Genomic DNA, 23,466 nt, shown 5'->3' with positions numbered 1-23,466 from the left:
TCCTCAAACACGTCCCTGTCAAAGACATCAATGTTAAAGACCAACTAAGCTGAATTTAGGAGAAATCTTATATAATTTACCGTAATTTGCATTTCATTGGATTAACTAGAATTATGGAAAGCAGGAATTATAACAAACCAATAAGATTTCTGTCCAAATTTTTGTGGTTCCTTACTTTTTTTTTTTTTTTTTTTTTTTTGGAGATAATAACAATTTTAAAAGGGTTAAAATTCTGTCTTTAGGAAAGAGATATGGTAGCAGCAGCAAACATGTGAAAATAGATAAATAAGGAAAGTTAAGAAAAAGTAGGAGGAGATGTTCTCTCATTCATTATTCCAAAAATAAAGTTAGAGAGAAGAAAAAGTAAGAACAGAAAGAGGCTAGGAGGGTATTTTTTGTCAATCTTTCTTTCTTTCTTTCTTTCTTTAAGTAGTAGTATATCTCTGGAAGCTTCATTCATTCTTTGTCATTGATCTTCATCAACTATATATCATCATCTTTAAAGTAAGTTCTCTTCTTGGTTCGATCTTCTTGTTTTTGGGTTTGTTATAAATAGTAAGATGATGAACTTGTTCTGATGAGATATTTTTTTGTGTACATGTTTAATAAATAGAGATGGTAAGGGGGAAAACAGAAATGAGAAGAATAGAAAACGCAACAAGTAGACAAGTAACATTTTCAAAGCGTAGAAATGGTTTACTCAAAAAAGCATTTGAGTTATCTGTTCTTTGTGATGCTGAACTTTCACTTATTGTCTTCTCTCCTAGAGGAAAACTTTATGAATTTTCCAGTTCCAGGTACTACTACTACTATTTCTCTTTTTATTTCTTTTTTCTCTAGCTAGCTTTTAACACATGATATCTCATTATGAGATCGATCCTCTTAAAATTAAACAAACGATTTGCTTTTTTTAGGATATATATATATATATATATATTGATTGAAGAAATCAGATCTGTAGTTGGAATATCTCACCTGATCCATTAGATAAACAAAATAATTCATGAGTTTAAATCCGATTCAAAAGAGTTTTTCCTGGTCAACCCCTTGCTCATTTTAATATTATTTATTTTTTTTTGCTTTTCAATCTTCTACTGACTGTGTTCTTGCTATCCTCATATGGATTTTGTTTGAGTTCATCTGTCCTAGGGTTTCAATTTTCATCTGTCAAAGTAACTTATACAGTATTTAATTCTCTTTTTAGTGAGTTGGGATAAAATTTTCACAATGATTTAGCTAGGTTAATGAAAAATAATAAACTACTTTGGAGAAATGGGTTTAGCATTAATGAATACTTAAACCCTAATTGTACACTTTCTCTTGTGTGAGTGTGTCTCATGTTTTTGGTATTTGACAAATTGGCTCTTTCACTAATCTCTTTATTTTATTTGAATCTCGTGGTACTCTCTTTAAGTCTGCCCATCTACTTAATTACAACCCTAAGTTACATTTTATGGATCACCCCACATGGTGGTGGGTTAGTTTTAATTTTTAGAAACTTGAAGATCAAAATTTTTTTATGGAATCTAACCATTGCTTGCTTTTCGATGCATAAGTGAGTAGACGTACAGACTTTTGTATGTCGAGCACTTCCGTATATTTTAAGATGTTTTGACATTGGCTGAAATGAATAACCCCCTTGCATGTTAGTCTAATAGCTTGAATTGTATTCTTCTTTTATCATTTGATTGCTACGAGCAAACTGAAATGATCCTTTCAGCTACCAATTATATTACTACTAGACATTGTTCGAACACTAGCCTTGGTGCAATATTTATGCTGAATAGTTGAGGCGTGTTCATAATCCAAGTGTGCTCAAGTACCTCCTATTGCTGATGGTTGACCTCATTTGCACGCGAGTTGGTGGTTCCTTACATTGTTGGTGGTTGTTCTTCTATGTTGTACATGTTGGTGGTCGTTTCTCTACGGAGTCTCTTCCCATTCAGTAGTGTTATTGGCTATATAGTGTTGTTTGCGCCTTTCTTTGTACTTGTACTGGACAGTTACCCGTATTTAGACAAAAAAAAGAAGGATAAAATTAATTATAACATTTTTAAACCATATGCTTGTGCCTATAAGTAGTGTGTGCGTGCATGACAAATAGTACGTACCCCAAGTGAGTTGGGGAACCCATTTTAATTTATGATACTATTTCTTGTTCATTCGAGAACGAAATTTCCATTCTCATATATGTTTCTAAAGTGCTAGGAACTAGGGAAATTGTAGTGTTGTTTGATTTGCTCCCATTTCTTACTAAATCAATTACCTTTCTTATATACCAAATGGTGTGACCAATCAGCGAAACAAAATTTGAAACGACCAAGTCGTAGGAGTTGTCGGCAGTTCCCTCGCTTTAAACACCTAGCCGAAACCCAAAAGGCACGAGAGTTTTGTTCTTTTCAAAGGCTCCACAAACCTACTCATAAGTTTTGACATTTATTAAATTTGACCTCGCACCTGTATTGAGGATATGCGTTCTCTCCCAAGCGATTAAGGACTACTGCATTTCCCACTTTGAGTGATGCGACATCTTAGGCTCAAATACTTCTTTAACAAACCCAATCTTAACAATTATTGATCCCACTTTAGACACCTAAGTCCTAACCTAATAGATACGTGCTTTTGTTCTCATAGTAAAGGTTCTACAAGCCCATTAAAAAAAGTCTCATTTAGCAAACTTGAGCTCACACCTAGATTTCGTACTTAGAGCTCAATCTAAATACAGTAATTCATTTTAGAATTATTTGAAACTTTAAAATAACTAAGTTTGAAGGTTTAGAAAGTAATCCTATTCAAATCATCACAAGACTTGATTCTTAACAAACATAAGTAGTATTGTAAATATAATGAAACTAGGGAACCATCTCTGGTTGGTATATATGGGAGAGTTTTTAGGGTTTCTTGATGGGGATTTGAGAGGCCAATGGTGGATTCTACTACTTATTGGAATCCCATATCATATTGGGGCATAATGGTATTGGTGGATGAAGGGTAATACTATTATCTTTTTGGAATTTTGTGCTTAATAAATAGTATAGTATATCTCTCACATTAATGTGGGGGCGTACGTAGAATTTTGAGTACTTGGTTGCAATTTTCATGTTTTTGGGGTCAAACATTTCCCATGCAAGGTCAACCATGCGTTTAATAACCAAATCAAGAAAATTAGTATACTAGATGAGTTTCAAGATTGACTTGGTGGACAAGTCTTTTTCCACGTCACATCCATTTTTAGCTCTAGAAATTCCTTATTTTCCAAAAAGTTTGGAGGAATGGTTTGTTTAACCTTTTTAAGAAAGAAAGGTGAGGAATAATGTGGGGCATATCCACCTAACTCATGCATGCATTGAGAAGTTGAACAAAGAGCTTTAGGTACCTCATGCGCATGAATGTGATTTTGTTCCAATCAAGCTTGTGTGGATATGTATGGTTTTTTTTTTTTTTTTTTGGAAGTCGACTACGATCTACGTATGTCGTTACATTTGGCATTGATACATCAAAGATGTGATACGCTCAATAACTGCCCACTCAAACTGAAACAAGACCGGGCCTATAGCCCAACAAGACAATGGCCTAAAGCCCAACTACATTATTTACACCCTTATAATCCCAAATCAAATAACCAAAGATTCCACCTTCTCTGGGATTTGAACCTGAGACCTCCAGGGATTTCTGGAGTTTGTGTCAACCAGGGACGTATGTAGGTGAGGGCCAGGAGTGGCCCTGGCCCCCCTCATCCTCAATCTTTTCTCCATGCTCCCATAGGAAAAGGTTAAAAGCTTTTAACTTAAAATTAATTGGACCCCCTAATCAATCCAAACCAATCAAAGCCCAACACCTATTTCCACCTATAAACCCACCCAATGAATAAATTACCTCTTTTTAGTTGCAAGGCCTAAATTACCTCAACCAGTGAACAAGTCTTCCACTGCCCACAATTCCAAGTTTCCGACACTTCTAGATTAACCTAATTTACACCCTCAAAATTCTAAATTTAATGATTTAACAGCTAATTAATGTGTAGCATTTGTATGAATTTTTTCAATTAAAGTCTAAAAAATTTCCTACGATCGATCAACTTTTTAAAAAAAAAAATATTGCAGAAACAGAAGAAGTTTCATCTTATATTACTAAAACTCTTATTTTTAGATGCATAAAGAAAGAACGAACTATCATAGTAGTTCTATGTTATTTTTATTATTTGTGTTTAATATCGGCTTAATTGTTATTTGTAGGTGGTAATTTTGGATGAAATTGCTTTTCATATTAATTTATAACTAGAATGTTTCGGCCCCCTCTTAATATATACGACGAATTGTGTTTGGATGTACACAAAATAAATCGGCCACTTTAGTTGCAACACCTCTTCTAAGTTTTCCATTTTGACTTTGTTTGAGAAGGGTTGAAGACTCGTTAAATTTCTTTTCGATGTTAATTGTGTAGGAGAATTGGGAGTAGTTTGAACTTCCATTATGTCAACTATACTAAAGATGTAGAAACCTTTAATATAGATATAGAAATGGAGAAAGGCATCTGAGGATACAGGAGTTTTTTTTATGGAAGATGGGAATAAAGAATGGGTACTTATATACCCTATGTTACAATTTCAAACTAATTTTAAAAATCAAGTTTTCATCACAATTTCAGAGTTCTGTAATTCATTTTGAAATACAATTAGTTGCCTCCAAATTATGTGCCGCCAAATTAGTTCCCGCCAGATAGCTACAATAAGGATTGGCAATTAGGCACTATTACAGTGATGGTCAATTTCTTTAGTTAATTTGGTACCTTCATGTTCAAAACCACATCAGTAGTAACAAAATTTGGATCCAAATTTCTAAACAATAAATGACTCTTTCAGTTAAGGAATAATAAATTCAGTTTGACTAAGTATTTTGATCCTTTCTTTTTTGTTATTGAAAAATTTCAAATTAAATAGGGGTAGTGTAGGAAAATATTTTTACTTACCACAACAAAAACAGATTCTCTTAATAAGTTGGACTCTCCAAAACTACAAACAAATTGGGACGGAGGGAGTATAAGTGATGTGGTGATGTAACACCCGTCTCAATATGAACCATGTTTTCATGATTTAAGCACCATTCAGGTCCCATTGGCCTAGTTCTGCGTCGTACAAGGTCTTTTTTTCCTTGGCATGAGCTTGCTTTGGACCGCCACAGGCTTCTTCAGATTTAAGTACCAAACTGACCTAAGACGATGTGTTATATTATATCCAAGGCCCCGAAGGTCTTTTTAGGCAATGTGTGACGAAGTGTCTTGCACATTTCACATCAATACGAATCTTTATGGTGTTAATTTCTTCAAAGGAACTTGAAATGATATAACTGATGAATTTGAGTGAAGACTATATAGCGCTTGTATTGTGACCTTATTGCAGTACTTACCTGATTTTACGTATTATTTAGTTGAGAGTATTTGCAATAGTTGGTAATTTACGTTTTGTCCAAATTCTGTTGTTTCCAGTATGCAAAAGACTATCGAGCGCTACCTGAACTATAATAAAGATATAGAGATCAATACCAAGGAAACTAAACAAAATTCACAGGTCAGTCCTCTTTACTTTTATGATATGAATTCCTCACATTAATATTATTTCATGTTCTTCTGAATGCATGTTTGGTTTTAATCATCTTTTTATTCATCCCTGAGATATGAAATGAACTGTAAATTACTGTGTTTTGTTGCTGCATTTGTCATGATTTGATCGGAGTTAGATAAGTATTCTTTTCTTGTGTGTGGTGGTGCTTGGAAATTCTTTAGGTGCAGGAGAAGCATCTAGACAAAATGGATAAACCCATATGTAGTTGTGTTACCATATCTTGGTTGGTTTTCATGGAGGGAAATGAAATAGGTAATAGACATAAGAGGTTGATTTGATCTTTAGTTGAGGTTAGACTAGGGTTCACATAAAAGTAAATGTAAGAGAGGAAGTTGATGACAAAAGAATCAGATAATCATGTATGTAATTAGAAAGGTTCCAACTAGGGGGTGGAAATGGGGGCGCGTTTACCCGGAATCAAAACTGTTTATGCCAGTTCTGGGTCTTCATTTTCATACCGGATAAGAATTTAGTTCCTCAAGGGTATTATCCAAATGAAACCGATAATATTTCGATATGCTAGACCTGGAAAGGGTGCTTGAATCCCCGATACTAAACTTTAATAGACGAGTAATTGATACTCTTGCAAGTTTTGAAGTCTAAATTACATATGTTATTTGAGATCTGAGTCTCACTGTGAGACTCTAAAACTTGCAGGAAAGTTCTATAGACCTATTTGATGATACCTATTAAAGTTACACCTGCAAATTCGGTAAACCTCAGGCCTCTGCACTCTTTTTGCAGGGAAGTTCTATAGAGGTTGTGATGATAAGATAAACCCATACATTTGGCTGTACAGGGTGTCTTTAGAAAACAAGAGGTGCCTCTAGAACATGCCTTTTAGTATTTGGGTGGCTCAGGACCAAACCTCAGGGTTGTGGGTTGCCTTTTAGATTTGCCTCATGTATTCAAGTACCCCGACCCCCTGATCGTATAGAGCTGAGCGGAGTTACTCAACCGAATCCTCCATGTTACAAGTTTCTTTACATACCCCTTACTATATATATTCACGACACATCGTGTATCAAAAACAGTTCAAAAGCTGTTATAAAGTTGTTGCAAACTGCTGCTTTCATAAGTAAGTAGTTGCATTTCACGTTTGCTCTCTCTCTACTCATTATGTTTCTTTTTCGACGAAGGGTTGAGCAATATCTCTTTACCTCTCAACTCTTTCTCATCTCCTCCCTCTACTCTTTCACAGGATTTCACTCTCTTTAGTGGGAAATCATTAACTCGTGATCATCATTGGACCCACTCGGTCTACTCTTAATCCCAACCGAATCACTGAGTTACTCAAGTGTATCTCTTTCGTGGGAAATGTGACTTATCCCATTCTCTGTTTTGATGCCATAATCAATCTACTTAAGTTCCCAAGAAAGTATAAATGAATGAAGTTGTGCTATGTTCTTAAGAATTGTCAATTTACCTTTAAATCTAATTCTCTTTGATGTAGGATAATCTAACTGTGGATTCTGGAGCAAGTAGAAATAGTACTTTTATGGCTTAACTAGGCTAGGATCTTACAGTTTTAAGTATAAATGTATTGATTACTGGGAATAAGAAACCCTTGAATTGTTTCTTAGCTGATTTCTTTCTTTCTTTCTATTTTTGTCTTTCCGGACAGTGCCTTTCTGTTGGAAGGTCCACTCCACTCGGCCAAACCGAGTGGACTTGGTCCAAATAGGAATCCTACTACAACTAGGATTCCTTAGGTATTAGGATTATAGTTTAGATTAGTTTAGATAAGTTTAAACTCTTCATCATGTAAACCTATATAAAGGGGTTCAATCATAATGTAATACACAAGTTGTAGTGTTAATAAACAAGGTATTTACCTATCTCTCTATCTCTCTCTCACACAACAACAACAAGCTCACCGATCTTCATCTCTCGGCTTCAACCGAGATAGTCATCATCAACCCTCGGTTATAACCGAGAGCTCAGCTCATCTCTCTCTCTCTCGGTTATACCCGAGCTTCATCACTCTCGGCCTCACCGAGAGTTGTTACATACTCACTCGGTTATAGCCGAGACTATCAACTCCTTCAATCTTCCTCTCGGTCATCAACCGAGAAGGTCATCACCTTCACCTACACTCGGTCATACTCGAGTGAATTAAACAATCAAAGGTTTAACCTTTTCACATGGTATAAGAGCCTTCAAATTTTTTTTTTCTCTTGAATCATGACTACTCCCGAAGCTTCTGAAACTTCTCAAGTTCATGCTACCATTAATAGTGGACTGTTTGAGGTTCACCACTCGGATTCTCCCACCACGATGCCTTCAACAACTACTCTCACACCGGAGCAATACCAATCTATAATTGCCTTATTGGAACAAAACAAACAGCCCACATCTTCTCATGTTACCACTAAAGACCCTCACGTCAATCTTACAGGTAAGTATTATTCTTCTTTTCATCCTCCTTGGGTTATTGATTCCGGTGCCGCTAAACACATATGTTCGGTTTTATCACGTTTTTCTTCATATTCTCTTGCTCCTCCGGATTTATTTGTTAGACTACCCGATGGATCAAGAGTTAAGGTTCACCATATTGGTTCGGTCTATTTTTCCAATAGATTTTATTTACAAGATGTGCTTCATATTCCATCTTTTCAATTTAATCTCATATCTATATCTCAAATTTCTAAATCTCTTCGTTGTACCGTCTTATTTGACGATGACTTATGTCTTTTTCAAGACCGAACAACGAAGATGGAGATTGGGCATGGTAGTCTCCATGATGATCTTTACTTCCTCCGCACGGAGCGTCAAATTTTTTCCGTTTCAAATTTATTTCAAGATAAACCTAGTCATGAGTCTTTTTCTTTATGGCATTGCCGTTTAGGCCATCCATCTTTCTCTCGTTTTCAATTTTTTAATTCTAGACTTCCATGCATGAATTTTAAATTCTCATCAAATAAAGTGCCGTGCGATATATGTCCGCTTTCTAAGCAATGTCGATTGCCTTTTCCTTCTAGCACTACTTCTTCCACTCATATATTTGAGTTAGTTCATGCCGATATATGGGGTCCCTTTCCGGTTCCCTCCACCTCCGGGTGTCGTTATTTTTTGACCCTTGTTGACGATTTTTCTCGTTGTACTTGGATATTCCTTCTAAGTTCTAAATCGGACTCCACCATGAAAATTAGGAATTTTTCTAATTATGTTCATACACAATTTAACTGTGTGATAAAAACAATTAGATCAGACAATGGTTCTGAGTTCATGAATCATTCCCTCCAAAGTTGGTTTCTTGAAAAAGGAATCACCCATCAACGTAGTTGCACTTATACACCTCAACAAAACGGTGTTGTTGAGCGAAAACATCGCCATATTCTTGAAGTCGCTAGATCTTTACGACTTCAAGCTCACCTCCCTCTTTCGTTTTGGGGAGAATGCGTTCTAACCGCCGTCTATCTCATTAATAAATTACCCACACCAATCCTTGATGGGAAATCCCCTCATGAAATCCTCATGGGTGCTCCTCCGAATCTTTCACACTTACGTGTATTCGGATGCCTTTGCTATGCCCGTATCCCTTTGGTCAAAACCAAGATGGACGCCCGGTCCTCCGCCGGCATTTTTCTTGGCTACCCAAGTGGACAAAAGGGTTACCGTATCTACGACATCTCTACTCAACGTATTTTCATCTCACGAGACGTTACATTCTTCGAGAGCCGCTTTCCTATGGCTTCTCCACCTCCGGCACAAGCTCCTCTCGCCGACCCGTCTCCATCCCTCTCTATTGATGATGACGGAACCTTTGATTTTCCGGTGAATACCGAGCCTCCTCCCGATTCACCGTCCGACAGCAGCAGGTTCACCGAAGAACCCACTGTCCCTGTCGTCCCGGTTTTGGATACTGTTTCAGGGGTGCCTCCAGACACCCCTGGTAACACACCTTCGGGGGTGCCGACAGAAAACCATTCTTTCCCTTCGGGGGTGCCTACAGATATCTCTACCGAGCTCCCTGATTCAGGGGTGCCGACAGAACCCCCTGTCACCACTCCCGGTTCGGGCTCTTCTCTTCCACCGCCCGCGACCGGTGTTCCCACTTCCGGCGCTCCCGACGTTGACTCCGGCAGACCGGTTCGGTCTCGTCAACCACCTAGTCATCTCAAAGACTATGTTTGCTCCAACACCACTACCGTCAAGTATCCACTTGAAAACTATTTTTCTATAAATTCCTTTTCAACTTCTCATCAACAATTTCTTTCCTCGGTCTTGTCCTCGACCGAACCCACTTCCTTCACCCAAGCAATGAAATCTTCTCATTGGAAGGAGGCCATGGCTAAGGAAATTTCGGCCTTGGAAGAAAACAAAACTTGGACTCTCACTAACTTACCACCCGGCAAGAAGCCTATTGGTTGTAAGTGGGTGTATAAAATAAAGTTCAAGCCCGATGGCTCCATAGAACGCTATAAAGCTCGCTTAGTGGCTAAAGGCTATACTCAAATAGAGGGGTTGGACTACAATGATACTTTTGCTCCGGTTGCTAAACTAGTAACCGTTCGAGTTCTTCTATCTCTCGCCGCCATTAAAGGCTGGTCTCTCCATCAGTTGGACGTTAACAATGCCTTCCTCCAAGGCGACCTCCATGAGGAGGTTTACATGAAACTTCCCCCCGGGTTTTCATCTAAGGGGGAGTCTCAAGTATGCCGCCTTCATAAATCTCTTTATGGTCTAAAACAAGCATCCCGTCAGTGGTTTTCCAAATTTTCCTCCGTTCTAATTGAACGTGGTTTCTCTCAATCTAAGAGTGATTATTCGCTTTTTACCTTTCGTTCCTCCTCCACTCAGATTTATGTTCTAGTCTATGTGGATGACATCATTATCACAGGAAATAATGATCATGCTATTTCCAAGTTAAAATCATTCCTAAATAATGCTTTCTCGCTAAAGGATTTAGGACGTCTCCAGTACTTTCTTGGTATTGAAGTTTCTCGTTCGTCACAAGGCATTTTTTTATGTCAAAGAAAATATGCACTTGATATTTTAAAAGATTCTGGACTGACCGCTGCACGTCCCTCTGAATTCCCTATGGAACAGAAACTTCGACTTAGTCCCACTGACGGTACACCATTGTCAGATCCGTCAGTTTACCGTCGCCTAATTGGCCGGCTTCTCTACTTAACAGTTACACGGCCAGATATCGCTTTTGCTGTGAATAACCTCAGTCAATTCATGCAAACACCCAGTCAAGTACACCTAGACGCCGCCCATCGCGTACTACGATACTTGAAAGGTACCCTTGATAAAGGAGTATTTTTATCCGCAAACAGCTCTCTCCATATTACAGGTTACTGTGATTCAGATTGGGCTGGTTGTCCTTCGACCCGTAGATCAACTACAGGATATTTTACAATGTTGGGATCTAGTCCACTTTCATGGAAATCAAAGAAGCAACCCACCGTTGCCAAGTCTTCGGCAGAAGCAGAATATCGAGCTTTAGCCATCCTCACATGCGAATTACAATGGCTTAAGTATTTATTACTTGACTTTGGAATTGATCACTCAGATCCGATGACAGTTTATTGCGACAACAAAGCCGCTCTCCACATTGCTGATAATCCAGTTTTTCACGAACGTACCAAACACATTGAGATAGATTGCCACATCGTTCGTGAAAAGATTAAAGACAACGTCATTGCCACACGCTTCACCAGTACAGAAAATCAGTTAGCGGATATCTTCACAAAGCCACTTGGGGCAGAACCGTTCAAGAACATTATTGGCAAGTTAGGCGTTACTTCCATTCCCGCTCTAACTTGAGGGGGAGTGTTGGAAGGTCCACTCCACTCGGCCAAACCGAGTGGACTTGGTCCAAATAGGAATCCTACTACAACTAGGATTCCTTAGGTATTAGGATTATAGTTTAGATTAGTTTAGATAAGTTTAAACTCTTCATCATGTAAACCTATATAAAGGGGTTCAATCATAATGTAATACACAAGTTGTAGTGTTAATAAACAAGGTATTTACCTATCTCTCTATCTCTCTCTCACACAACAACAACAAGCTCACCGATCTTCATCTCTCGGCTTCAACCGAGATAGTCATCATCAACCCTCGGTTATAACCGAGAGCTCAGCTCATCTCTCTCTCTCTCGGTTATACCCGAGCTTCATCACTCTCGGCCTCACCGAGAGTTGTTACATACTCACTCGGTTATAGCCGAGACTATCAACTCCTTCAATCTTCCTCTCGGTCATCAACCGAGAAGGTCATCACCTTCACCTACACTCGGTCATACTCGAGTGAATTAAACAATCAAAGGTTTAACCTTTTCACACTTTCTTCTTAGCCATTTGAGAAGATCTCCTCTTCCTTTCATCTATTGTGGTAAGGTAGGTGTTTCATTGTAATATTGGTCAAATTAAGGAAGAAATTTGACGCCGCTATATATCACGATATATTGTGTACGGCTCTCCATGACTGGGCACGAATATGTGACATATTGCTATTCTTGGCAATATATTGCACATATATGCATATGCATTGATATCCACTACAGAGATGGATATCTGGATATATTCATCTAGCCTGTATGAGCCAAGGAGCCTGTTGTAGGTCGGATATCGGATCTAAGACCCCTTCGCCAGTATGACAAAGGTTTTGGATGCTTATAAATGGTAGTAGCTATTTCAAGGTGTTGGATATATTTATCATGCTTATCACAACTTGAAGATGTATCAATGTCTTTGTAATGATTCCGTAGAATCGTAGTCCAACCTTTCAAAAAAAAAACTATCATATGGCTCCTAAACATACCCAATAGGGTTAGCAAAGCAAATCTTGTTTTTTTTTCCTTCAAAATTTCTTCTAAAATAAATTCTTACAAAGTTCTTTAAAGAAAGTTGATGGGTCATGGTGATTGTGGTAGAGAAATAAGAAGAAAATGAAAAAAATAGGCTTCTTTTTGGTGTTCTGGGATGTTCGGAGTAAGGTATGTTTATTCCACCTGAATTTTAAAAAGTCCAATTTCAATGTTTTTTAAGTTGAAAAGATAAGATATATTTTGTTTGATTAAAAACCTAATATTTTTATTTTGTTTAGTGAAAATCTAGATATTTGAATTTTGTTTGGTAAAAGTACTCTATATTTTTCATAACTATTACGCAAGGAGTTTTAAACCTCTTCCAAACTAGTTGCAACTTAAGAAATCACCTAAGGAGCCGAAGACTTGAAAAAAAATGGACTGATCATTTTTCACCAAAACCAAAAATATAGGAAGTTTTGGCCAGATTTCCCGCGACAACAATTTCATTCTAAATTGCAAATATTCACAACACATATAGTATCAAATTCATGTAGAACAGTTGTTATTGTTATTTGCTTCATACATATTTATAAATATTTTTCTAAAATTTCGCATTCTCTTTTTCCAGCATAGTGTAATTTTTTTTTTTAATTTTGGTTTTACTAGTTTGCCTCCTCCATTATAGTTTTCTTTTTTGGAAATTGACAATGATCTACAATACTCACTACAATGACATTTATACATCAAAGATGTGATAAGCACGATAACCGCCCAATTCAAACTCTTATAAGAACGGACCTATATGTTGGGTGGTCTTAAGCCTCTCTCACCCCAAAAGCTAGCTCAAGAGGTGAGGCTTCTCCCACACTTATTAACGCACCCCCTGCCCCTTCCACAACCAATGTGGGATTAACCTAACAATCTCTCCCTCACACATTGGCTCCTAATTTCAATAGTTATTGGGTCGAGATTTGTTATTGCCTGGGATCTGATACTAGTGTTGGGTGGTGGTCTTGGGCCTCTCTCACCCCAAAAGCTAGCTCAAGAGGTAAGGCTTCTCCCGCACTTATTAAGGCACCCCCTGTCCCTTCCACAACAATTGTGGGATTAACCTAACACAATAACCTAACTAAACTATGACCTAAAGTCCAACAACGTTATTTATACCTTAATAATTTAAGTTCGATAAACCATAGAATCCACCTCCTCTGGTAATTGAAATTGGGGCCTCCGAGATTTTGGAGTTTATGTCAACATTATCCACCACTCGGGCTACCAAATGTTGACCCTCCTCCATTATAGTTGAAGCTCTATTTACTTTGGCGAAGTGTTTGTTTAATCGCACTATAACAAAACGCAATTAGTTAAGCCCAGTCGAAATAACTTCTGATCCAATTTGAGTTGAAATAAGAGTTCTCATGTTTCTCTGTAGGGTGAAATAGGTTAGCTTAAAAAATATCCTATTTTAATTAGAATACATTTTCATTTCTCAACGTGGCGTTCTAAGCTTTAGCAATTAATGATATTGTTTCATTTTGGCACCTCATACGCAATTCAGTACGGGATTCTGTTCTTGCTGAAGGCTCCACGAACCCACCCAAAAGGCCTTGCCACTTACTAAGCTTGAGTGTTCGCCTATAGCTTAAGCTTCGGACACTCTCATATCACCCCGTACCTATAGTTCCACATCGCTCACGAGAGTATCTGGTGTCGGGTTATGATGTTACCTAATTTTCTAAGGAGAATCTCATGCCAAACACTAGGTTGTCTGGATCTCATGCCAAAACTAATAATGAACTAGAAGTTTAGAGATTTACCTTAATGAATTTTTCCTCAGACTAGGCTTTCTTTTCCTTAAACTGGTTCTTCTGTCGATTTCCGAATTAATCCCGAATCTTATCAAAGCTCCTAATCGACGATAAGTATTTATTAAATTTGAGATACAAGAGACCCGCTGGGAGGAAATTTTTGCGAAAAGATTAACACGATACTGAGTATCCTTGAATAAGGGAACTCTCCTATATCGAATATATAGGATAATCCCAAAAGAGGAGTCCTAATATCGCACAGGGGGGGGGGGGGGGTAGAAGTGTGTTTGATGCTTTACCGACTTAATCTCGAATCTTATCAAAGCTCCTAGTTGATGAGGAACTTAAATCTTTATTAAATTTGGGATACAAGAGTCCCGCTGGGAGGAAATTTTTACGAAAAGATAAACACGATACTGAGTATCTTTGAATTGGGGAACTCGCCTATATCGAATATACAGGATAATCCCAAAAGAGGAGTCTTAATATCGCACATGGGAGGGTAGAAGTGTGTTTGATGCTTTACTGACTTAATCCCGAATCTTATCAAAGCTCCTAGTCGACGAGGATCTTAAGTATTTATTAAATTTGGAATACAAGAGTCCCGCCTAGAGGAAATTTTTGCGAAAAGATAAACACGATACTCAGTATCCTTGGATAAGGGAACTCGTCTATATCGAATACACAGGATAATCTCAAAAGAGGAGTCCTAATATCGCCCAACTATGAAATAGTAGTTTCAATCAAATACGATGGATCTCAGTCATCTCATTAACACCCTCTAGCAACAGTCGCCTAAAGAAGTCTATATAAGATAATGAAATCACCTCGAAGAAGGCAGGACGCTTACACCCCGCCAGTACATTCGCGCCACGCCTCAAGGGTGGCAACCGCTCAGAAACTATAGAGTTGTTACTCAAACAGAGTGAAGAATGAAGAACAATGATGTTGGCTCAACTCGAGAATTCAGACATCGATCGAGGAGAAACCACTCCTTCAACCGAAACCGAAGAGGTGGAAGTCATCCCACGTCCTGTGACTGTAAGAGACCATGAAGATTTTCTATTAAGTGAGCTTCTCATACAACAATTGACAGAGCTCAGCAAGCGATGCGAAGAAAGAGACGCGTCAACAAAGGGAAAAATTATCCCACCCCCATTGAGCTCCGAAACACTTGAGGCAAGAAGGCCCAAAAATTTTGTGTGTCCTCACTTGGAAAGCTACAATGGTTCTGGAGACCCTAACATATTTATTCACGATTATATATTGTTTATGAGCCTAACTACAAGACGAAAGAAATCGTTAAACTCTCGACAGAAAAGGGAGTCGCCGAGGATAAGAGAAAGAGAACAAGATCGGCGTGTCGTCGAACACGGCCGATACAAACAGGTATGCCAAAAAAACTACTTTTCCACCCCTCTTACTAGAAAGAGATGGAAGATATTTGAAAGCCTAATAAAAGAACAACATAGTCCAACTATCAAAATCCAGAAAATATGGATATTTGGCCCATAGATCTAAATGTTTGGTGCGTCTTCCACGGAGAATAGGGCACGGAACTGAGGATCGTAAGCACATAATTTTTTTTTATAGAAGGGTCGGTAAGAAGCAAAGAGATGGATAAATATATTAAAACGGAGTACCAAGCCGGAACTTTCGAACATAAGACAGAGGGTTCTTCTGGAGAAGGAGTAGTGTCAAGGCTCGATACGAAAACTCACTTTACTTTCGCAAAGAGTAATTCAATAAGGGGAAAAGAAGTCCGCCGACGAAGAAATCCCCAGACCCACGAAAGTTAAGACCATCGTGACAATAACCGAAATACTTGCGGCAGGAGGCAGCACGAGAAACGCTAGAAGCGAATATGCGAAAGAGGCGAGAGGCCACCTCCCGTTTACAGGAAGCTTGAAATTGAAACACCTCCAATCATCTTCACGGCTGAAAACTTGTTGCGGATCATCACCCTACACGACCATCAACCCACACGACCATCAACCCACACGACCATCCCCTGGTAATCTTTGCAACAATAGCGAACTGGAGCGTAAACCGGATAATGGTAGACACAGGAAGTTCGGCTGATGTAATGAGTAGCACTTGCTTTCAATATCTGGACAAGGACCCGAATTTCCTAAAACCTTATACCGCACTTTTCTCGGGGTTCGGAGAAAGTCAAGTTGTGGCCGATTGGATAATCGCGTCACTTTTAGCGGTTGAAGAAGAAAGGGCAAGTCGAGTGGTTATGGTAGAAGTCATCATGTTTGGAAGGCGTTTCATTCAAAATTCCAAGACCATTGTCTCCATCCCCACTTAATGATGTAATTCCTGATCTCAGACACATGTTTGGAGAGAATGATCAGGGACAATCAAAGATCGGCCCCAAAATGTTAGGTATTCTCAACCGAGAAGTGCAGCAAAATGAAGGAAAAGGCGAAGAGGCAAACTTATCTGATAATTCATAATAAAATCTCGGTGATTCCCCAAAACATGGAGGAAGAACCAAACAAAAGCGGGACCCCCAAGGTAAGACTATTATTCAAGTTCACCTTAATTAATGATTAAAAAAAAGGGAAAATAGTGTAGTATATATCTATATCCTATTTTAGCACATAAGTTTTAGGGCACCAAGTCCTTGAGATTTTATTTCTTCTTTTTCAATTATTTCGATGTATTACCATTTATGAATAAAAACCAATTATTTATGAGAACCCTTTGCATCAAAATAAAAAAACAAATACAAGATTGCCTCAGGGCATCAGACAAAATAATGTCGTAAACCCTGGTAGCTCAAGCTATGGTCAGGCTATCTGAAGAAAAGTAAGCCCTACTTCGCTGGCCAATAAGGAAACAAATTTCACATAAGTTGTTCTTTGAAATTGCTAAGCGGTTCAAGGTAGAGGTAACCTTGAATGTTTGGGAAAAAGTCCCACAAATCAAGCCCTGCTTTGCGAGCATCCAATTGCAAACGAATGTCCGGGTAGCCCGAGCTATGACCAGACAAAAAATCGTAATTACTCCAAATAAAATACACCATGTCCTGCATGCACTGTTATTAAACACTACATGTCAACAGTTCAAGAAATATCGATACCAATTTTTTTTGTTTTTTGCAGGAACAAGAAATTAAGACCTTTTCCTTTTTAGTTAGCTTAGAACATACATTATTAGTAACCTGGTAACATTATGGTTTGAGTATAAGTGTTACACATGAAATAAAATTGGAGGCAAAAGTATTCTATTCATTTAAATAGGAAAGTTACAAGACTAATGAATAGAGGAGTTACGATACACCAGAATCGTAAGTCCCGCCGGACGGTTGATACAAAAAGTCAAACAAAACTTCAATAGACTAATTTCAGATCGACATAATGCAAGATGAAGGAATTTTTTATTCATGATTTTCAAGCATCCGTAAGCAAAGAGAAAAAGGGGTCGGATGCTTTCTCAAGCAAAAGAAGAAGGCTACATTTGCAGTCAATCACTCCCGACTAAACCAAAGAGCAACGAACCTGAAGCAAACTCATATGCGAGGTGCACAACAAAGAAGCATAACTCGAAAACCGCGTGAAACCTCCCAAAGAAAAGAAAAGCATTTGGAACTCGTTGTCTCATCATCCAGTTTACACAGACAAAAGGAAACAAGCAACATAGTCTCATATTCCTTGCGAGTCGATCACTCGCCTAACCCCGACTGAATTGACGGAGAACCTAGGGGTTAGCACCGCTTCCTTGGGAGGCACCTCCATTTAGCACAACTTCCTTGAATAGAATAACAAACCAATAGTAACTTCAAAATTAAACTCGAATTAGGGTCACTTCATAAACAAAATCGGAAGGTATGAAGAAATAAATGAAAGAAGAACAACTTCGGAAAAGTTGTCCATGAAGAAAATTAAAGAATCAAGAAAGTTGTTTATCGGCAGAAGCTGAAGAGCAAAAGTCTCGACACAGACTTAAAAATAAAGGAGAAACGTCTTGAAAATTGGCGAAGTAATCAATGCGCATAAGGAAATTGCGGTGAACCTCACCCTGCCAGACACACAATTAATATGATGAGAAACGACTAAGGCTTCAACCCAATAAAAAGGGAACACGTTTTCAGCGCGTGATAAGAGGAATCGTGATCAGTTACCCAAATAATAATGAAAAAAACGCGTGATCAGAAGATCAAAATCGACCTGAAGTCAAAAAATAAAAAAAAGGGGAAACAAAACCGTTGGAAAAGATGAAGACATTTAAGTCTCTCTTATTCAAAAGCACACGTAAGCCGCCCCAAAAAGCAACTCTCATTACTTAAAACTTAAATAACTGGGTTTCACGAACATCCCTGGTTCATGTATGACCTAAACTTTAAAGACTTATTTACTTAAGTTGATATACATTATCTTAATCTTTGCACTAAATATATGTGAACATTTAAGGAAAGACTATAAGTTCTTCTACTCCTTAGTTTATCTTCTTTCGACTAAGGAGTAGTGGGACTCGTTATGATCAAAAAAATGTTTATCTTCAGGGTTGCCAAAGCAGGACAATCTTCGTTTCCTGCAATGAAAGACTTCTATTTATACTAAGTATCCATGTATGTTTCGAGAAATATAAAGAGAGGCGGTGGGATTAAGGTTTCCAGTGAGCTATGTAAACTGAAACCCCTATAGATAACATTGTAATTTCTCCTTCATTCATAGTGGAAATCATTGCGCCATTCATCGCCGTGGAGTAGGTCAAATAAACTCTCTTGTATTTTGTGTGATTGTTTACTTTCTTTACTGCTTTTCTTGGTTGCTTGTTCTTTGTCATAACAATATTTACATTTGTTAAATTGCATTGAAATTTTAACCAAACAATATACAAGTATTTTAGATTTATAACCAAATAGATTACAAATGTCTGGGTGCTTAAACAAACAATATATTAACTTGTCATTTTGACTAAAAATAAATTTGAACTCAGGTCCAATTTCTTGATAAATAGATCACTTATTCACTTGTCACCCTTATCAAATACTAACCCATATTTATTTTACATTGTGAATTGCTTTTGTTTTCTTATAGGGGATTCGGGAACATAAGTTATTGTTTTTCTTTTGGGGGGGAACTTTGAAATCTGTCTGTTCGCTATTTTTTTATGTAATATGTTTGTTCAATATGATTTTTTTTATGTTAGTGAGTAATAGGCTCTTGCTGTTTTTTTGTTGAAAGGGCTCTAGTTGGTTGCGGTTCCAGAATTACTGCTTAGGTAGTTCAACAAGTTTTTGTGTTCTTTTATTTATCTAGTGGAATAATATCTTAAGGCAAGTCTCCACGGAAAAATATGTCCAACTTTGAGAAGAAACTTACTTTACCAAGTAATAAAAACATCTATCAACTCATGTTAGATATATAAGTTTACCTAAATCTGATTCAGAAACAGATGTATTAAAGATAACCACAGCCAAGGACTACTTTGATTAAAAGAAATTCGACTTTTAGGTTCGAAATTTCTAGTTTTTCTAACCTCTTTGTTGTTACTATCCATAGCTTAGCAGTTGAATATTTTGATTATTTAGCTTAAGTAGTTTAGATGGCTGCACTAGCTTAAATCAATTTAGCTGCACTACATTATAATTCCTTCTCTTTTTCTGCTCATTCTTCGTAATAGTTATCTGTTTCTTTGTTTCAGCATTTGAAGTCAGAAACAAAAATCCTGGAACAGAAGATTGAGACTCTTGAAGCTTTAAAGCGGTTCAAAGATTTACCTTTAAACCTACAACAACTTTTTATTTCGGAAACATATACAGTGGTTTAAATTGTCTAAGAATTGCATAACATTTTGTATGCTCAGGAAGCTACTCGGAGAAGACTTAGACTCATGCTCCATTGAGGATTTACAACAAGCCGAAAACCAATTAGAGCGAAGTTTAATTAACATCAGAGCGAAAAAGGTAATTCGAATAAGTGGTTTTCTTTGATTTGTCTAAATCTCAATCTTACGAGTCTGGACATGTTCTGATTAAATGCATAATAGTCATTTCAGTTTTTTTTTTTTCGAGACAATGTGGCCTTAATTCAGATTTATCGTATGTCTTACTCTAATGGACCCTAAATTTGATTTAGAATCAGAAACATTCTAAAATTTGTCATGAATCAATTTAGATCTTGAGTCAGATTTCATATCTGAATTTGAAAGAAAACAAGCAGTCACTCAAATATTTCGTTTCTCGAAAATTTCATTACTAGAAAAACTAAACTGAAAATTGAAGGAAGTATTTTGGTTTTTTGAAATTTCAGAATCAGTTATACAGAGAAAAGATTGAGCAACTGCAGGAAAAGGTAAAGACCTTGAATGATAAAGAAATTCGTATTTATCTCTAACTTTTGGTTAACAGATTCATGTTTTAATGATAATCAGGAAAGGATTTTGATTGAAGAAAACCAGTTGTTGTCTCAGAAGGTAATCTCTTTTCCATTTTACGAGTTCAAAATGATTTTCGGTCGAACCGTAGTGACTCTAGATGCCTAGACCGTTTTGTTGATTAAAACTTAGATGAGACCCGTCTGCTTAGGACCATTCAACTTCTGAGTTGAGATAATCCCACATCATTTGTTGAAAGGGAAGATGGTGAGTCCGTAAATGAAGGGCAAATTTCAGCTCTTGAGCTAGTTTTTCAGAAGAGAGGCACAACACCATCCAACACTGGTACCAGAGCTGCAAATATCATTCCCAATCCAATTATCTATCAGAATGAAATCTGATGTGTGACCAGGAGTAGCTTTATATAACAAAATCTTTGGGTTCACACCTTTGAACAAACATCGATTTCATCAGAATAAGTTTACCACAAGAATAGTTATTTACAAGCTCCCTTTTTCTACTATTTGATTTTTAGTGTGACACTGGACAGCTAGACGACTCGAGTCGACGTAGCAAAACTACTCTGATTGGTGAAAGTAGTTCGGATCCTGAGCTGACAACAGAACTGTTAATAGGTAGGTCGAGAAGAAGTTAACTAACTAATAACTTCTCGTCTTAGCTACAAAGTTCATGATTTATAATGCAGATATATATTTAAGTATGGGGTGTGCTTAGTATGATATATCCTGTACAAGTTTATATAACTATTAGACTAGATTTTCGTCCATGGTTAAAATGGCGTAAATGAACTTTTTGAGTGATATATAACCTATACATATATATTTGTAATGTTAACCAAAACTTTAAGCATAGTCACTTGCAGTTCGTCTGTGTAATGAACTCCTTGTACGAATTTTAACTTAGACTAATCGAAATTATGTTTACTTAGTCTAAAGTTAAACGTAAATTTTAGTTGAAGTGTGAATGGTAACAGATTTCCTAGTTTACATTTATTTTACTAAATGTATTCAAAATTGTTATTGTGAGATGAGTACCAAATTAACCCTATAAGTTTTTGTTGTTTGAACAATCAGAAACTTGTGATATCTGCAGTGATAGAGAAGTAGAAAAATCCTGACCCAAAATTCACGAAAAATACAGACCCAATATTCGCAAAAAATACTAACACTAGACATAAGTTAGAGATCAGAAAAGGTCCATCAAGAGAGGAGAAAATCGAAGGCTCTATATTTTTTCGACTTCAAATAGACCTGTCTCCCTTTCTTTGAGATATGTTTGATGAATACAAAATCTATGGTACGTGTTCGTACTAAATCTGCACATTAGTGTAACACACAAAAGACCCACAGTAAAAGTTGTGCCTATCTCATCTAAATTTATTATTCTTGATTCTCCGTCCGAATATTCTTAAGTATATCGGGTAAATATGTGATATCCAAATTGAATATTGTATTTGACATGTAAATGTGTCTGAAAACATATTTGGATATTATTGGATAATAGACCAGTATCTGAATCCATATATTATCCTATAAAGAGCAATATCGATACGAATACCTGATATTCGGATTTTTAGATATAAATGCCAATGCTATGTTGATTCTCAACTATCAAGTGAGAGGCCTAACTAATTTAGGCAAGCTCTGGATCACTGTTTCGAGAGGGAAAACCTCCAAGGCTATCTACGTTTTCGGGCGAAGGGAGTGGTCCCTTTGCTGGAATCCCCTTGTTCGAAGAGGATGTTACCTGTTTTAATTTATTTCTTTCAATAACCACTTTGGATCGAGTCAGAAAGAATAGAAGAATATAGCTGGAATTTGGTAAGAATGATGGTTTATTAGATCTTGTTAGATCACTTCTTCCATTTTGCTAGATCGAAAGGGAATCTTCAGAATATTTTTGTCGCTTGTCTCTGAAAAATGGTGGGTTTTCCGGTGTCAAGTAATATTCAGGGAATTTTGAAAGTAATATTGAGTGTAGAAATGATTTTGGTAGTTCTTCACTAATTGGGTGGAATGCCGATTTATTTGATGATGATGATTGACGATGCCTCCTTCAAATAACTTCGAAAAAAATAATGAATAGGCATCTGACCATCTATTCAAAGTCGACCATCAAACCAATCTAAAGTACAAGAAAGCAGATTTAGTTTAGGTGTTCTAGATTTTAGAATATCCTAGTAGTAGGCCAGTTTCATCCTTTTTCTGCACTTCGGCCGAAATGTTCAGTTTCAGAAGAGATACTTGGGGTGTCAACGGATCGGCTCCAGTTCAGATATCTCACTACTCAAAACCATAACCTATTCAAAATTAGAGTCTAGGTCCTAGCGGTTCTGATCCATTAATTTAAAGATCCAGAACCCGAACTTATAAAAAGTGCGGTGCCCCGTCCTTCAGTTATCAGGTATATATCAGTTTTCTTTAAAACTTTTTATTTAATCATTTTAACATTAATTGGAAAGGTTATACTTCATTCAAAAATTAAAATATTTTTGGTAAAACCTATTTAATTAGAGATACATGAATGGGTTGTTAAAACCTAACAACAAATTTTATTATTGTAGATTTTTAAGTTACAATAAAATTTGTTATAGATGTATTTCGATGAACGATTATTGGGCTTGGTTTAGCAATTTGAGGTGAAACTTTGTCAACTCAAAATCATTCCCACATTTATTGGGCTTGGGCTGTTAAATCAACTTTTTAATGGAAGATAAGCACTATTATCAAGTCAAATGTTAAAAGCACCGAAATAAAATGAAACCAAATTAGTTTTCTTTTTTATCTTCACTATCACCAGCATCTCTATGTCTTCACCTTCGTGGAGGTCTACATAATCTTTGCCAGAGAGTAGAGAAAGAACATGGAAGTGTGAGAGTAGAGAGAAATGGTGACCGTGGTGAGGATGGAAAGAAACACGAAGTT

The 23,466-nt window shown here is 37.1% G+C and overlaps 1 protein-coding gene across 1 annotated transcript; it reads left to right on the top strand.

Annotated features, from left to right (window-relative positions):
• Positions 1 to 295: 295 nt before the first annotated feature.
• AGL20 (AGAMOUS-like 20) lies at positions 296 to 21,476 on the top strand. Its single transcript, XM_086670087.1, has 8 exons — positions 296 to 504; positions 614 to 797; positions 5,485 to 5,566; positions 19,850 to 19,911; positions 20,012 to 20,111; positions 20,458 to 20,499; positions 20,579 to 20,620; positions 21,057 to 21,476. The coding sequence occupies exons 2-8, from the start codon at positions 616 to 618 to the stop codon at positions 21,174 to 21,176; spliced, it is 630 nt and encodes a 209-aa protein (XP_086526213.1). The 5' UTR covers positions 296 to 504; positions 614 to 615; the 3' UTR covers positions 21,177 to 21,476.
• The last annotated feature ends 1,990 nt before the right edge of the window (positions 21,477 to 23,466 follow it).

This window comes from Eschscholzia californica, unplaced genomic scaffold (assembly GCF_041429995.1).
Source record: "Eschscholzia californica isolate CP2 unplaced genomic scaffold, dmEscCali1.0.p SCAF_3, whole genome shotgun sequence".
In the NCBI taxonomy this organism is placed as follows: Eukaryota; Viridiplantae; Streptophyta; class Magnoliopsida; order Ranunculales; family Papaveraceae; genus Eschscholzia; species Eschscholzia californica.
This window is presented reverse-complemented; position numbering and strand designations above follow the sequence as displayed.

Bases quoted from the DNA above. Each gene is read 5' to 3' on its own strand.
- AGL20 (XM_086670087.1), top strand. From the start codon at position 616: ATGGTAAGGGGGAAAACAGAAATGAGAAGAATAGAAAACGCAACAAGT. The intron at 5,567-19,849 runs GTCAGTCCTCTT...TCTTTGTTTCAG, and splicing joins AAACTAAACAAAATTCACAG to CATTTGAAGTCAGAAACAAA. The intron at 20,621-21,056 runs GTAATCTCTTTT...TTTGATTTTTAG, and splicing joins ACCAGTTGTTGTCTCAGAAG to TGTGACACTGGACAGCTAGA.